Here is a 17,978-nt window from a genome sequence, read left to right as displayed (position 1 = left end):
CTCCAGCTCTGCTCTTCAGCTTGTGTTTTGTTGAGCCCACATATGTGAGAAAATGGAAGATAAGCAGCTCTCTGTGACAACAACCTTATTCTAATACACTGGGAACCTTTCCGTTGAGTCGACTGTCAACATTGTTACAGGTATCTCCCCACTGTGCTGTTGGGGTGCTCTTAGGGCTAGCAAAAAGTAACAGAACAGGTTAAATATATTAGTACTACAGATCACGTGCTCTCCCTAAAGATGACTTTTCTCTCTGTGTCCAGTGCCACAATCCACTATAAAATAAATGTCCCATTTCCTCCTGTCTAGCTGTTTGTTTAGGGCCTGATCCCCTGCTACAGGCAGGACTTAACCTCCTGCAGTCCATGTGCACGCATGGCAGTACATAGATCTCGATTTTGGTTGTCAGTGGTTCATCTGTTAGATGCTGCCCTTCTGGTCCTGGCTGCTACAAAGGGCAGGGAAAGACAGCATTCAGAGTCCTGAGTGTCCCTGTGTGGAAGTGGCAAAATGTCAGGATTTTGCCCCTACTCCCTTTCTAGATACTGTGCTCTAGCAACGTATCTCCACTAAAGCTTTGTTTCAGAGTTGAGTAGATTCAGCTTTGTGTTGGATCTTTACTCCTAATGAGTATATTGAGGGAAGAATTGCTTGCCTCTTTCAGAGGAGCCATGTAGCTGAAAAATCCATTGAGACTGTTACTAGCTGAGGATATAACTTCTAACTGCAGAATAAGCTGACAGGTTGGCCAAACACTAAGGTGTATGTTGATGAGGTTTCCTGTTCCTACTTGTTGTGGTAAATACTACTAATAATGCACTTCCAATTTAAAATGAGGAGGTAGACTTCTTCAAAGTATTTAGGTGCGTAAATATCCTGCTTTTTATTGGGTGTTACTGAAATGCTCAAAATTCCTCTGCTGCCTTCATGAGTGTCCAAAGGCTTTGCATCCTGGATAATACTCTAGAAGGTAAAAATCTAGTCCCTTTGTTACCGGTTCATCTTTACATCAGCCGTCACCCTATCCAACAAGAAGCTGAATGCCTAGTATTTTCAGTGATTGTTTCAAAAGCCCTGCTGTGGCAAATAATAAACATACAGAATACACACTAAGTTAAGTGTCACCGTAGATGATAAAAGTAGATACCAAACGTTCCTTTTGCTTTTTCTCCTTTGCTGCAAATTGTTTATCCTTGAATAGAGACAAGAAAAACTTGACTGTTTGCCCAGATTTGCAGCTGGTCTCTAAAGGGAGAAAAATGTTAAGCTCAGAATTGGAAGTTACTTTGGCACCATCTGTCTGGTAGTGCCAACAGTACAGTGTTGTGCAGTGCAGTGGTTGAGCTATGGCTTCTGTGAACTGGGATCCCAGTACAGGAGTAATTTTTTTTTTACTTGGCCTAGAGAAGAAGCTTGTATTGATAGTGACTTGCTCTCTGTGAGGTGAATTCCCACTGTGGAACTGTAAATGGTGTTGAGGGAGGGGGAGGAGTAGAGGGGAGATAAGAACTGCTGAGGTTAGTAATAGTGGTAAGGTGATTGCTCAAGATGTCCCAAAGGCTGGGCCTGGGGCAGCTGAAACAGTGGTAAGGGTCATTCTGAAAGAGGAGCCAGGGCTGCGTGTTACCAGCTGGACACCCTGTGGCTGTGGACACAGCCCATGTACAAGTATTTTGTGGAGAAACAAGTTTGACCATTACAATGTGAATAACAACCCCCTGTTTTTCATCACTGATGAAAGCCAACAAATAGAAGATCAAAGGGCTCGCAATAAATGATTATGATGTTGATTGGCTAAGGTTAACACACTGGTGAGGCCTGGCAGCGAGAAGGTTTGCATCTATCTGGCTAGACTGCTGCTCTGGATAGAGCCAGCAGTGTTGGAATCATTAAAACTGTGATTAAACGAGGGTTGTAGAGATGAGATGATACACTTTATTTAGCAAGTCAAGGAAAAACAAACAAACAACTCTTGTTTCTTTCTTCCCATGATGTGGAGACTCTGGGTGTTGCTCCTTTCTGAACTAGGGATAGTATGGGTTACATAGGGACAGTTAACTGTCTCGTATGGGGGTGTGGGGAAACTGTAACTGAGTGTAAACTGCTGGGGTTTACTTGTGTTGGAAAGCTTGTGAGTTTAGGAACTGAGAATAACTGCTGCCATTCCCCTTGACAGTGGTATCAGCCTTTGCTGGGTGGTCATGTGGAAAGACATGCTGGCCTGATAAGAAATTTCAGTTAATGTTCTCCTTGGTACCTGCCAAGTAGTCTGGGATCTTAATGCTGCTGGCAAGGGAAGAGGAAGGTTCTGCTGTTCCTGCTTTCTCATTCTTCAGTGGGATATTGGATTCTTATACATGGATGCTCTATTTCAACCTCTCTGGTTTTGCAATGCACCAACTATTGCAGCTTGTTACCACAATATGATGATTGACCCATATTTTTCAACTTTTTAAGATTGCCTTGCAATTAGGATGGGTGTTGCTCAGTCTACTTAAATATTCTGTCTATTTACCTGTTTAGCTTATGGTAAATAAGGACATGGTTTTGTGACCAAAAATAAAAGTATCTGTTGTGGATTTTCCTTTTATTCCTCAGCGTGCATGGGGAGTTCAGCTGTGTAGGTGCTCTTATTGTCTGTGACAGTAAAGGGCTTCTTTAAACATGTCCACATTCTGACTTAGAGCAAAGAGCAGTCTGGCTTTCATCAGTGCAAGCAATGCTTTAAAATGGTAGCTGCTCAGGCCTTTAAAGAATTATTTTAATGATTGGTACTGGATGTTCTATGTTGTGGCCTCTACCAGAGCATTAAGAAGGGTGTTAAGAAACTGAATTTGACTGTTACCTCATCTGCTAAACCAATCCTAATGTGGGTACATTGTCATGGGGTATGGAGGTACAATGACATTAGTGTCTATCCAGGGAATATTACCATTATAAAACATGACCTAAGTGAACTAAGGAGGACTGGCAAATGTCCCTGTGGAACACCAGACATCACAGAACATAACAGAGGAATCGAGCACTTAGCATTTCTGCTGTGTTGCCAGGGGCCCAAGCAGAGATGTACAGGAGCTCCACTGGGACAGCAGAGGCAGCATTCTTTGTACATAATCTTCATATTTTATTTAAAACAGAAAACATCAAAGTCCACCTGGCATAGGCAGGCAACATCTAGATGTTGCATTACAAGTAAATAGGTGTCTCTCTCATTTTTCTGGGGACTTTAAATATGTTTTCACTTTCCATTTGTGGGTTGAGCTGCGTTCCAGCCCATGATGGTGTTCTAATCTCTTTGGAGGTTGCCTATGCCAGCTTTACTGCAGTTGGTCCTTGTGAAAGTGCACGATGGGCATGCTGGTCAGTCTGAGTTTCTGCACCGTTTCTGTCTCTCATCATTTGAGAAGGCCTTTAATGCAAACGTAATGAGATTAGGGTTCATTTGTTCTTGGGTTCCAGGATGAGTTTTAAAGGGTAAAGGGCATTTGAGATCATTGCTTATTGCAAATGAAGACTGATGTTCCTATCAAATCGTGTCTCTCTGGAAATATGAATTAATTCACTAAATAGCTCCGGTAGTCTCACCCTTGCTGTGTGGTGGTGTACTGCAGCTCTTTATTTTACACACTATTTTCCATACCATTATGTTACCACAATATGATATTTACTTTCATGTATATAAACAATTTGTAAATCAAATTAAAAAGAGTATAGTAATAAGGAAAATAATAAGAAATGCCAAATGTTTATTCAACTATATGGTGCAATGGGTAACACATTATGCTTGTAAAATAGATAATATTTTCATTTGACCTTTTTTGGTCTTCTGTATAGAAAGTGTTAATGATGATGTTCTACAGTATTCTCTCTGTTAATACCTCTATCCGCATACTTATCCTGGAGAAACAAAGAATGAGGAGGATATGCCACCAACACAGTCGTGTAAGCAGTCTGAAGCATAGCAACCAAGGGGCACTGCTTTCTGAGGGTTTGACAACTGAGCTGTATTGTTCAGAGCATCCCTACTGGGTGGAATATCCACTTTAAACAAAATGCATGGCCTCTCGGGTAAGGCAAATAAACATCACTTGATAGATTTTTTTTTTTGCATGTTTCCTGATAAAAGCCTCAGCACTTGGCAAATTTTAATGTGATTCTTCATGGCTCTGCCCACATTTCAGCATACTTTAATACACTGCATAGCATGGATCTGAATCCCAGAGTAACCAAAGGGGTGATGCTTTATCTTCCTGACACTCTGAATATAACTCTTAACCCAAAAGTACCTTTTCAGTCTGAATAGAAGTATGTCCTTATTCCGTGGTTTACCTTTTTTTTTTTTTTTTTTTTAGTTTTCACACTTGTGAATAGACCTGTTTGCTTATAAAACATGAATCAAGATGGAGTAGGCTTGGCTTTTGAGGTTAACATGAATTCCTCAGAAATTGTAATTGTGAATGGTTGCTTTGATTTCTGGTAAACTACCACTACTGTCTGATATTGATTAAGCATTCTTTGGATTTAGAAAAACACAAAATTATGACTAAATCTAAATAATGCAGAGGTGGAGAAGATAAAAGTTTAAGTGCCAAGGTTATTGTAATCTTCTTAGTTCCATTCACTTAGATGTACAGATATTTTCATCCTTTCACTTAAGCAACTGGATTGTCCTACTGGAAAATGTGAAGATTTTAGGAAGAAGAACACTTAAATTTTATTTACTTTGTATTTAATAAACTTAGTACAGCAAGGTAAGTGTAGCATAAATGCTTTAAGATACAAAATTATGGAGTTCAGGAACAAATGAATAATGCTAAACCTTAAGTGTTCCTTAATCTCAAAGACTTTAACTTGAGTAATTATGTTTTTATAAGTGTTTATAATTCCCTCGTAACCTTTTTTTCCCTGTTGCTTTGACACAACAAGTGTTTTGAATATCAGACAATAGGATTATGGCACAAAACAAATTTAACATAGGTGACTAGCTGCACATCACTAATTGGAAGGAGTGAAGAGTTGAACATTTTTAAAGTAAATATAGAATTAGATTGCATAAACTCTACATAAGTTCAATTAATAAAATAAATGCACTTGTAAAAGCAATAAGATTGCGAAATAGGAGACAGTCTGGATTAAAAAAAAATGCAAACCATCTGGCAATATGCTGCCAAGTCATTATGTATCATTTATATGACTTGCTGCTAATTAGATGTGCACGGATTATGCAGACTCCTTGTGCTTTCAATGTTGGTAGAATGTTTTAAAACTAACACTTGCAATATTAGTATGACATGTACTTGTTATGAATTTCTGACAGTAATCCAAGCCATTTTTTTTCTCTAGAAAATATCCAAAACACTTCAAGGACTGTTCAAATTTTACCTTATGTAAAAAAAAAAAAAAAATCAGTATCCTCTATACAGACACCAAGAAATTAATTTCTTTCTCTTTCCTATTGACTTACTGAAAATATACAAACTGAGCTATTAGGCCTGAACGGTACGAAAAGGTAACTAACTAACTAGCTAACTAACTATATATATATACACATTATAGCTTATAGTAAGCTTGCTTTGAAAGAGCATGTAATACATCTTTTAAATGTGTGTGTGCGTGGTGTTTTGCTGATGCATATACAAGTCCAGCACTTAAGTATTTTTTCTAAAAAGAGATATAGGTGTGTTTTTTCTCTGCTTGTGTTGCCACAAAGTCAACAGTTGCCACAAATGGAATACTATAAAAGTTGTACTTTGAGTGTTTATAGTGTGTCTATATCTATACTTAGTATAAATTAACTATTAGAAATGTATGACTGTCTTATACATTCTGCCACAGAACTCTATTAATAAAATGTATTTTGAGAATTTAAAACTTCAAACTGTCTTCATGTGACAGCTACAAAAAGCTTTTGGGTAGAATATCAAATATTGAAAGTTAAAAATTGACAGGGTGAGTAATTACTCTAACAGATCAAATTGCTCCCTTCTCAAGAAATGTCTCAAAGGTACATACAAAACTACGGTAATTGTTCTTTTGAAGGAAAAGAAATTGAATATGCTTGACTAAGAAATACTATGTGTATTCTGGAAATTAAGGGCCTATGAAGGGAGCTTTTTTATGTATTAGATGACCATAAGATTCAGTTATGAGTATGGTAAAAATAAGGCAGCACAAACCCGCGGTTGTATAAAGGACTAACAAGTGGGAAGAAAGAAGTAATACTCGAAAAACTAGCAGAACTTTGTACTACACGGATATAGATGACAACACAAGACTACTTTTAGTGATGTGGATGCTTGTGTAAACATAAGTGTTACTATCTGTGTGTAGCTTACTGTATTGATAGATGATTTGGAAGAGCTGAAAATAGTTCAAAGAGCTGGCAGCATGTTTTATAGTGTAGAAAGCATGTTCTGCAAAGTGGTATAAATAACCCATTTTTTCAATTTACTTATAGACTTAGAATTACTTGTACAAGAAAGAGGCATATGCTTATCAGAGCATTTTTTAAAATTTTAGACATAGTCACGCAATGTTCCTCTAATAAAAGGTTGAAAGCAAGGTTCAAACCAAAAATGAGATACATGTGTTTAACAGTGATTGTCATTAATGATCTCCTGGTAAACATTTCCAATATGATAAAACTTGTTTGATTTCTTTGTAGTTATGGATGGTTGCCTTTCTAAAAAGTTACCGTCCTTTGAATGTTGTCTAGATTCAAGGCTTTGTGAATGAAAACTGGATTGTCATGCAGGGACGCTTGATTTTAGTAGTGTCATAGTAAAGTCCATGCACTGCTTGGAATATGCTGAAGACTGATCCCTATGAGAGGGCCCAAAAAGTGAGAAACTAAAATAATGTGCACCTTGTAGGAAAATGCTGGTAAATGTGTTTTGACAGCTTGTCTGAATTTACCCAACTTATGCTAATATCCATTTTACAGAGAATTCAAGCTGAAACTAAAGAAATATGAAATATTTCCCTGTTTTGAAATGTACCACATCTGTTAATCTTATGTCTGAGCCAAGCCTTGGCATACAGGTATATTTACTAATAGGCATTACATACAGTCTGTTGGTTGGGTTTTTTTCTTTGCTTGGTCTTGTATAACTTGTAGACATTGGGTGGCACCATTGCCTCACGTAAGCCACCACATAGATGCCTTCTAGCTTAAGTTTTACAGTGTTGGCTCAGCTCCTTTTTTTCCTTTAGCATAACTATATAAGGTAAGTCAAAAAGCAAAACTAGTAGCTGGCTCTCTTTTTTATTTTTTTCTTTTCTTTTTTAGCTTGATTTCAAGTAATCATCTTGCTTTAAATGGCAATGGATTTTTGACTAAGAACTGGTGTTGCTTAGTTTAAGGAACTGTTGTTTGATTTCAAGTGCTGATCTACACACAGATCTTCTGTGAAGCTCTTGACTGAAATAGAAAGACATTCTTTGCTGCCAGTCTGCTTTCTCGTGCCCCAGCCGGCCTGCAGTGAAGCTGTGCACTAATGTAAAAAGCAGGAATCACACCTGTGTGTTTTATTGTGTTAAATAAAACTTCAGTTTTAAATGATTTTTTAATTAAGAGCTGATTTGCATCAGTGACATGGCTGCCATACTGGATACCATTATACGTTTCTGTAAATGCAAAATACCCTCTAAGTTTACTTTTAAGATGTATTTAGATCTTTTTTAATTGGATCTGGATCTCCTTGCTGGCATGTACAAAATTTGTTCCCAATCAGGAGATGTTTGAGTGCCACTTTCAAATTTAATGTATTACTGTTATAAAAACATATGATAGGTATCTCTTTTAGCTACTGATAACATTTTTTGTAGGTTTCATTAAATTTAGTGTACATTTTCTATTCTTCTCTTTACCATCTCAGGATAATAGACTGGTCTAGGGTAGGAAAGATTTTTTGAGGTCATCTGGTCCAATGCCCAGCTCTAAGCAGGGCAACCTCTGAAGTTGTTAAAGCTGCTGTCCATGAAGTTCTGACTGTCTCCAGGGATGGAGATTCTTCAGCCTCTTAGAGCAAACTTGTCTCAGTATCTAATCTGTGACTTTTTTGTTATATTCATTTAGAATTTCCCTTACTGCAACCTGTGAATGCTTATTCTCTTGCTATGCACTTACTGAGGAGAATCTCTAGCTTTCCCTCTATAGGTAATTGCTGGCAGCAATTAGATTCCCCTTTAGTTTTGTTTTTTTTTTTTTCCCATCTGTCTTGAACAAACTCGGTTACCTTGGACCTGCCTGGTACACTACATGTTCCAAGTCCTTAACCAACTTGGTGGCTGTCCAGAGGATTTGCTCCAGTTTGACAATCTCTCTTGTGCTGTTGGGCCCAAACTTGTACAGAGTACCGCAGGTGCTGCCTCCAAGTAGTAAGTAGAGGGTATTAGTCACTTATTTTGTCCTGCTGATTATACTATTAATAATAGAGCCTGTTGTGTAGTTGACCATCACCATCTCAAAATGGCACTGCTTTCTCGTACTCAGCACCAGGACTCCCAGGCTTCTTCCAACAAAGCTGCCTCTTAGCCAGCCAGTCCCCAGCTTGTTGGTATTATATGAGATTATCCTGACCCAGCTGCAGAATTTTGTTTGTTTTTTTGAACATCATAAGGTTTCTGTCAGCCCATGTTTAAAGCTTGTCAGGGGGCTTTTGAAGGCTAGCCCTGCCCTCTGGGTTTTTGACTGTCCCCCCATAGCTTGGTGGCATCTGCAAACATGCTGAAGGTGTCCACCCCAGAAATTGTTCGGACAGTAATAAAAAGGCCAGCAGCTTCCTGTATAGTCCAGACCTGTTGGTGCGAAGGCAACTGCTGTATTTTATCACTGTATCAGGTAGCTTCATATATCAGGGCAGAATGTAATACTATGGCATTGTTATCAGAAGCCTTTTGAGATCTATGAATTTTGCACTCCTGTTTTTCTAGTCTATATCAGTAAATGTTCCTGGCTGATGATGGCCATGAGAAGATGATTCTTCAAATCACTGGCCTTCTGTTAATCAGTCCATGCAACTCACTGGCTTTTTGACGCCTGATGTGCTGGGATGCTGTGAGAGTATCCATGTTTCAAAGCTACTCCTACAGCAATGGCTTTGCTATTTCTAATCTCAACTAAAGATGCGATGTCTCTCAACTGCCATTAAGATAAGAACAAAGTATTGATGATACATAACATGGCTACAAAGGTTTGTGGAGACACAGATGACAAAATGAGAAAACAATGCCTAATCTAGTTATATTAAAAGAAAATGCAGAGACTTACCAGCTAGTGAGCATTTTCCAACCCTACTTGTTCAGGGCCATGAATCAACGCAAGCTGGTTCACAAGAGAGCTATTTCAGCTGAAGAACCTAGCTCTTATATTTCTGCCATTGCTTGGAGTGTTGGGATTACTGGCATGAAAAGCTATAAAACAGACATAGCCCAAAGTCTTTGGTGTTTATAGTGTGTCTATATCTATGCTTAGTATAAATTAACTATTAGAAATGTATGACTGTCTTATACATTCTGCCACAGAATTCCATCTTACAGGATGGAATTTTCCAGGATCTAAAATCTAGTTCAGGTGTTGCACATTGTTTGAACATCTCTGCATGTTACTGTGACTACTTGTCTCTTCTATTACCAAGGATTATTTTAATAATAATAATAATAGTAATAAATAATGTTGTTGTTGTTGTTGTTTTTTACTGCCAAGTTGGGATGTCATAATTACTTTTGAGTTGGTTTCTGAACTGTCACAGTTTACAGTGCATCTGTAATAAGGTAAAACAAAGTATGTGGAAGCCATTTGTGAGATACAGGACATCTTGAGACAGTAATCCCAACAGCTGATCGGGTTAGTCAGTGCTTGAGGAATCACATTACTTACAGCCTATCAAAACAGCAGAAAAGTTAGAAGCAAATTCATAGGACATTATTTGACTATCGACTCTGGTGTTCCTTGAGCAGTTTACCTTGTTTTGATCCCTGCCACTATGAGTTAGTACACAGTGGAGAAGGGTAGGTGATTCTTTATACCACTATTAAAAGCAGGGGAAAGCAGGCAATATGGCCACTAAGCTCTTTAAAATATATGGAAGCATTCTATTCCTACATGGTTTTGTTCAACTAAATCCCTTGCTGTTCATCTATACTTTCACTTTCAGTTACCAAGGTAATATTTTCATATATTGATAAAAAGACACTCTCAGGTAGTTTAGGAGTAATGTTTTGTATTTTCAGATAGCTATGCTTCAGCAGGGAAAAAATAAAGAGCTCAGATACGCTTGGTAGAGGCAATTCTGTGTCAGATGGAAGCAGCAGGAGACACAACGGGAAAGAGTATCAAGTCTGACAGTTCTTTAGGCAAGCTGTTCATTTGACCAAAGGAGTGGGCAATATGCCCTTGGCTTATAATTGAGACTGAAAAGCTTCAGTCCTTTGCATCTGCCTGTAAGAAGTATTACCCTTGTTTCTCCTTGACTGTGTGCAGTACAAAGACAGAAGCGTAAATCATCTTCCTCTCATCACCTGACAGTAGCAAGAAATCAAAATAATGTATTTCCCCCATAGTTTTAACCTGGCAGCTATTTTTCTGCAGGTACTGATTCTGAAAAAAGTTCATACTATAGCTTTTCAGGAATGTTGTACTAAAAATAATTCATAACTGAATCTTCCATCAGTATCATACAGGATTAAATAATTTCAGGCAGTTCTGAACATAGATAAATTTCTAATAAAATTATTTTATTTCAAAAGTAATCTCATAAAGTAAAATTGGAGACAACACTGAGCTTCCCAAAGTGGAAAAGGAAGGAGAGAGTCCAAACTCAGACTATGCTGTGGTCTACCTACAAGGCTTGACTGGAATGCTGATCTCCGTCAGCGGTTTGGTTATTGGGTCTACAGCATGTGTGTGTTTTGATACTGCAACTTTATCAATTCTTCTGAGCGAGACAGGGCAAGTCCTAGGCCAAGTGGCCCTGACCGAATTATGTCTACAGTGCTCAGGGCTTTCCCCATTACTGTGGAGTTCTCCTGAGGAAAGCTATTTAGAGTGGAACAAGTAGGATAAGGGAGTGTAGTTAAGAGCTGAGCAATGCAGACTATCAGAGTTCCCCTGCTCAAGGTCCCTGCCTACCATTTGACAAATGTAGATGTACTCCCAGGGTATTAGCTGGGCATTGTGGTATTATTAACGGAATGGAACTATCGTTGAATTACTGTCTTGAGTTGCTGAAAGCTGAGAAACTCTGTTTCCAGATGCAGGTTGTGATTCAAAAACTAGTTGTATGATTCTGAACTCATTTGGATTGGTTTTGCTGATTTCTGTAGGACTAGTCATAGTTTAAAGTTATACCCCTGCTTATGTAACTTGCTGAGCAGGACAGAGAGATCAAACAGCAGCAGCTTGTGGAAGAGCTGGAACAGAACTCAACTTGCGTGATTAACAGGCCTGTCTCTGCTGAGAAGGCCTTTCCGTCCCATCCATTGCAAGAAACCATACAAGTGCGCTGTCATTCCTGGATTAGTTCAACATTTTTCAAATGGCTAATATAACAAAGTAGTTCCAGTCAAGTTCTCTAACGCAATGATTGCCATTGTGTCTGGTTCATAATTTCTCTCTTCTTCTCCCACATTATAGTCCTTCTATATGAACAGATGACAGAGCCTGTCAGGAGTACCCTGCATTGCTGCTGGGCTGCCTGCATGGAAGAGCAAACCACTCTTGAACTACATGCTAGCCTGGCCAGCCTGAAGTGGACATTGTGGTCATCTGCCTCCGAACTTCTCCCACTGTTCCCTTTGACATGGTGATCTCAGTATTCTGTTCTGGGCTAGAAAGGTTGGCTGTCCCTTGGTTTATGTAAAGGGATGGGTGAGTAACACGTTAGCCCAAATGGTGCGGTTGGCATACAAGTAGGGTTTGTATATAACGTGGAAGTTTATGCTTGGTAAAATAGAAACACTTGCCAGATCTTCAAGCTTTTTTGTCCATTGGGACTCCAGATTAATTTATTTCTCGTAGACATTTAATTCATGAAAATGTTAAAATAGTGACACTGGATCTATGAAAAGGTGTAAGGACTTAATTTTACCACATGAATGGTCCTGTTGACTCTAATTGCTTATGCACACAAAGTGTTTTCAGGACCAAAATAATTGATGAGAAGTTGTCCCCATTCAAATCACTGACAATTTTCAGTTGGTGAACTATTTCTCTGTTTCTCACATCCAGTTGCCAAGCTGAAGTAAAGCAGCAAAGCTTCCACAAATTGGTAAGAAAAAACAACCTCAGAAATTCTACAGGTCTTATAACCCCACAGCTTATAATTCAATACTTAATGTTATTAACTAAGACATAGTAACTTGGATGCAAAATTGCTGTGACATACATTCTATTATAAATATTTCAAAGGACATAGTAATTTATTATTTTATTCCCCCCCTCCAGAAAGTCCAGGTTTGCTTTCCATTCTGGAAAAAATGCTGGTTTTTTGTTTTTTCTAAAAAATATCACTTCTGATGAATAATTAATGTTAAATGTTTGCTTGTATTTAATATCTGTAGAAGATATCCTACCAGGACAAAATAAATTTGATATTCGTAACTTTCTGTATATATATAGCTGACAGGATTTCTCTGTATTTGCAGCCCCTCTTTTTAATCTGAGAGGTGGGACAGCAGCAACACTACATTTGTATTATGTATGAATGTAAGATATATATATATATATATATATATAAAATACCATAAGGAAAGGAAGCTTGGTGGTGTTCTGAACCTCTCTGTTTGTTAGCAGAAAATTCATTATTTTCATCCTTCCTGAGACAGAAATTCTCAATGGGGTAGTTAGAACAACAAACAAACACAATCTGAGTTTGTATGTAGATTAGAATTCAAGAAAAAGATTTATTTCCTCCTTCCTCCTCCCAGCCCCAAATATAAGATTTGAAAACATTTAAGTGCTTTTTTACTTAACAGCTGGAGAACATTAGGTTTCATGATAGTGTTCTAGGGAGGTTGTTACAAGAAAATTTCTCTTATATTTGTGAGAAGCCAAAACATAGATTACATTTCAGCCAAACATTGGTTTTGTTGTTGTTTTCCTTACTGACTTGCTGCATGGGGAAACATTTGAACATTAATATATCTTAACCATTTTGAAAGTGAGAAGTCTTATGTTTATCCCAGCTGTTGTGGGCATGATCTTTGTGACATGAATACTTACAGAAACCAACACGGAACAGAGAAGTGGGAGAAAGGACAGGAAACATTGCTGAAACTTTTAAGGAAATACAAGCAAATGCAGATAATGCAGATATACATGTTATGCAGAAGGATTCACACCTTTTATATTGTTATAGAAATGGAAGGACAGCACCTTTTTTTTTTTTTTTTTTTTTCCCTGGTAATGAGCACACACATAGGATCAGAGAGAGAAACATAGTATGATTAATATGCATCAGAATTATTATTCTTGAGGCAGTAAACTCTTTGTGAATCAGAATGTCAGAAAAAGGAAGTTGTTCTGTAAGGCAAATAACAAGCTGTGGTTGCTCACGCTTGTGTCCCATTTTCCCTCTCTCTTCAACCCCCTGCAATGCAAGGTGGGTAGCAAAGACATAAAGAAAGTCTAAAAGCCCAAGGAAGTCTGGCTAATATATCTAATATATTTCTCTTGAGATAATGTCAAAGGAAAATGTGAAGTCTGCTACCAAGTTACAGTGATAAAGATGTTCTTGCCTGAACTTGCAGTGAGAACATTTATCACTGTGAAAAGATTTCAGCTCATCTTCAAAATCACCTCTCTGGCATGCTTCAGGTACCCTATTATAACCTCTTGATCTGTCAGGAAAAGAATGCAGTAGATCTAAAAAGCTGCAGAGTTTTGGGGGAAGGTCCAACTTGGGTCCTATGCTGTTGGCCATAGTGGAATAAAAATATGGCAAGTTTATGGCTGACATTTCACCATTTGTCTCCAGTGAGATCAGCGTGTACTGAATGGTTGGGTTGGTAGGAAGGCACTATGAGGAAAATAGTTGAAGGGAAAATATGTACATATAGACCTGGCCTTATGTGTACCCAGTGTGTAAGGAATCATTACCCGGGCACCAGGTGTTACGCTCAAAATCGTGCTTACAGGCCAGGAGGAAGCATGCCTTATGTGTAAGTAAAGCCAGGAATTCCTTGTTACTGATGTTGAAATGTGAAGAATCTAACTATTATTAATACAGATCTAATTGCTACAGAAAAAGAAAGAACGATAGTGCAGTGAAAAATTTATACACACGGCTGGGTTTCTACTGCTTTTCCTGCTGACCTTTCTGTGGCTCCCCTGGGTCTGGAGGTTGAGAGTTTCATTCTGGGGTGTACGGGAGGTGTCACAGCAAGCTCTTGGCTTGTGGAGTCCTTCACTGGGGCAAACCTGATATTCATGTGGGTGGTTTCTTCTTCCTTGCTCCAGGATCCACATGGGGTCGTGTGTTTTTGCTAGCAAGTTTTTATATTTTGATCTTTCTTTGTTGGTCTGCAGCTGTGTTACATCCAGTTTTACTGTCTTTATGGTGCCATTTACACATTAGATACCACTTTGTTCCCCATGTTGCCCCTAAATCCCGTTTTGTGCAGTTCCAGGTCTGCATTTCTTTGACTATGTGCGAGTTGTTGGTAGCTGTGGAGTCTTCAGTGCCAAGTTGTGGCCTGCTGGTGTCCCATGCCCGTACTCTGGCTGGCACCCCACGTCTCCATGCCTGGTTACACAGGTAGTTAGGAAATGGCTGGCTGGAGGTGCAATGTGCTCTTTTGGGGTAATGGTTTGTGAGGGTTGTTTTAGAGTTGTACTTGTCTGCTTGTTATGGCAGACCAGGTTCCTGTCAGAGTGTTGGATATCACTTAAACGACAATATTTAAAGTTGTTTGTGAGAGGAGGAGGATAAAGCTAATAACTAAAGAAAAAACCCTCTTTTTGTCTAAATTGGACAACCTAGAAATGTCATTGGAGGACTTTCAGTGGAGTTAATAATTTAGCATTAAGAATTAAAGATATTACTGATTGGTTTTGATAACAGCCACTGGATGATCAATAATGGATACAGACAGCCACGCTCACCAGGATTATTAGGGGTTGGATGTTTAGTCCATAACTGCATACAGGGCTGTAGGACCTCCGGGTGCCCCCGGGGAGCTGACGGCGCCGACAGCCGGCCCGAGAGGGCTGGGAGCCTGCGGAGCGGTCGCTGCCGCGGTCCCGGGATGCCGCGGTCCCGGGCGGCCGGAGCCGGCGGGCAGGCGGGGACCGCAGGGTGCCGCCTCTCCCGCTGCCGCCCGCCAGAGGGCGCCGCGGCCCCGCTCCGCGCCCCCCTCCCGCCGGCGCTGGCGCCCGGTCCTGCCAGGCCCTGGCGGGGAGGGCGGGAGGAGGGTGGGGAGAAGGGCGGGCTGGCGGCACCGCCACCGGCCGGAGGCCGCTCGCCCGCGCTCCTGCGGCAGAGGCGGGCAGCCGGGCGCACCGTCTCCCTTCTCCTCCTTCCCCCCGCCGTGCGCCTCGGCGGCCCTCGCCAAGATGTCTCGGGAGCGCGGCTGCAACCGCTGGCTCCTTCTCGCTGCGTGCGCCCATCTCTTCTTCCTTGTCCCGCCGCTCCGCACCTGGGGTGAGTGCCCGGGCCGGGTCGGGACGCCATGGCGAGGTGAAGGGGGACACCCGGGACGTTCGGCCGCTCCGCGGAGGTGACGAGGGGAGGAGGGCACGGGACAGCTGGAGAGCTTGGGGGGGCGCCGGAGCCGCTGCCGCTTCGTCACCCGCTGTCCCGCCCCGGGAGGGGAAGCGGGGGGAGGCAGGACGTGCCCTTCCCCCGAAGTTTGTTGCGGTTCTGGGCTGGAGAGCGGACGGGGCAGCGCGGGCCGAGCCAGTTCGGGCTCATGTTTGAAATAGCGCCTCACTGACCGTTGCCGAGGGGAGGTGGAACGGTAATACCGCCTGGTTAAAGCCTCAGCACAGAGAAAAAAGAATTACCTATTTCTTAGTAAATTTTAGAGACGTTTTCAATGTGTCTGGGCAGGTGGGAGATTAAAAGGGAAGAGTTAGTAGTATGTTAGCAGTCGGATTGCTACAAGCTCTTGGAGTTTCGAGTTGCTGTGAGTGTGAGAGACAAATGTTTACATCTGTTATGTTTTTCATTATTTCTGTTCCTCAATGTTTCCACCTCTGTCAGCATAGGCTTGTCAGTTTGTTCTGAACCTTTGGATTTGATGCGCTTCCACTAGTATGGCTTGCAGATCAGAATTCTGCAGGGGAGACCTGATACAAACCAATCCTGTTTTCCGCAAAGTGAAACTCTGCTGTCTTGATTTTTCTCCTGTAAAACACTTTTCCTTTTACCTGTGCATTTTGGTTTTTGGAGGAGTCCTCATACTTTACTGCTCTGCCCAAAGCTGTATTTCATTCTCTTTGGGATGAGTAGTTTTGCTCCAGTGCTTCAGTGAGGAATTAAATAGCACCTGTAATCTCAAACAGATTGTAATCATGGTCAGAGAACAGCAGCTGCATTCTTCCCCATGTTTGTATGTATATTTATTTTACATACATACATACCTACATACATACATCCAGAAATGGAAAAAATGGGTTACTGCTTGTGCAGTTACCTCTTGTTTATTAGGTCTTGATTAATCCTTGTATAGAATTCATTCATCTGAAGCTTATTGAAATGTCATAGCTTTATTGTAGTTTTTAAAATATCCTTTTGTCATGAAGTCTTTTCTTACATAAATATCCTATGCATTTGAGATGGCCAGGATAGTAAGTTTGCAAAACACTCAGCTATGCTCTTGGAAAATGGAAATAATTTGTATTGCATTTCACAGGAGAAAACACCTTGTCTGTTGGTAGTTCAGTAATTTCATAAATTCTGGCTTGATGGTGGCAGCTTGCAGAATGGGAAGACATATTCAGATTATTTTGTTTGGTCTAACTTCTAGACAGAAGGAATAATGATGATGCTTTTCTTCTTCTGTTTTTATTTGCTTGCTTTTTATAAAGATAGGGGTGTACACAGCACTCATTTAGACATTTCAGTGGTTCACAGTGGTGTTTTCAGCTGCCTTCTTCCAATATGTGCCATTAGCTTAAAGGAATTTAGTAAAGAAATAAAATGAGTTGCTTTTTTTAAATGAAAAGCTTCAGATGCTGGATATTTGCTTTTATCACCCCCTCCTCCTCCTCTTCCCTGCTCTCTCCCCATTTTGGGTTAATAAACTAATAAGTCTTCATTCTTACCTAGCTAGATCAAAGTCTTTGATGCTGGTAGGGTAGCAACAATGAAGAAATGTTATAAAAACCTGCATAAAAATACGTGAAACTAAATTATTTTGTTTGCTAGTGTTCTCAGGCTGTCTTATTATGGAAGATCCTGTCTCTTTGACTGACAGTGTTGGTGCAGATTTTCTCTGGAATCATGTAAATCTATAGAATCTTATGTTCTTATAAAACTTGGGAGGGGGTGAAAACCCAGCCAAACCAAAAATGGGCCTTTCATTAAATGAAAATACAAAGAAATTGTATGTTAAATATTTTGTCTATTGTGTATGGCATAATCAGTAGCTTCTGTTATTTGAAGTCATGGTTTTGCCATACATAAGTCATAGACTCATAACTTTTATGTAGCTTGTTCAAACTGACCCACAGCCCAGTGGGGTGATTGGAATGACCCTGGGGTTAGTCAGCCTGGAATCAGACCATGAAGAGGAAGATAACAGAAGTGTGGCCTTTCTGCCTTAAATGGATTTTCTCTATGAAAGAATTAACTCCTCAGTTATTAACCTCCTTTGCATTTAAAGGACATATAATTATAAACATTTGGAAGTTGTTTGCACTCAAAAGACTTCAACTGAAGAAAGGAATACTTCTACATTTTTAATGTGGTATTATATCATTGTATATATTTATACAGTATACTGTATTTTAATACTACAGTATTTACACCAATTTT

General features: G+C 39.9%; 1 protein-coding gene across 3 annotated transcripts in view; it reads left to right on the top strand.

Annotated features, from left to right (window-relative positions):
• The first annotated feature begins 15,430 nt into the window (after positions 1–15,430).
• Positions 15,431–17,978, top strand: part of B3GLCT (beta 3-glucosyltransferase) — a 66,879-nt gene continuing 64,331 nt past the window's right edge. For all 3 annotated transcript variants that reach the window (XM_082043030.1, XM_082043029.1, XM_082043028.1), the window contains exon 1: positions 15,431–15,641. In XM_082043030.1, coding sequence (XP_081899156.1) covers positions 15,554–15,641 — 88 coding nt within the window. In that variant the 5' untranslated portion in view covers positions 15,431–15,553. The remainder of the gene's footprint in view (positions 15,642–17,978) is intronic.

This window comes from Streptopelia decaocto, assembly GCF_964273445.1.
Source record: "Streptopelia decaocto genome assembly, chromosome: 1".
Classification (NCBI taxonomy): Eukaryota; Metazoa; Chordata; class Aves; order Columbiformes; family Columbidae; genus Streptopelia; species Streptopelia decaocto.
The sequence above is the reverse complement of the archived record's forward strand: the minus strand, read 5'-3'. Positions and strand labels throughout refer to the sequence as shown.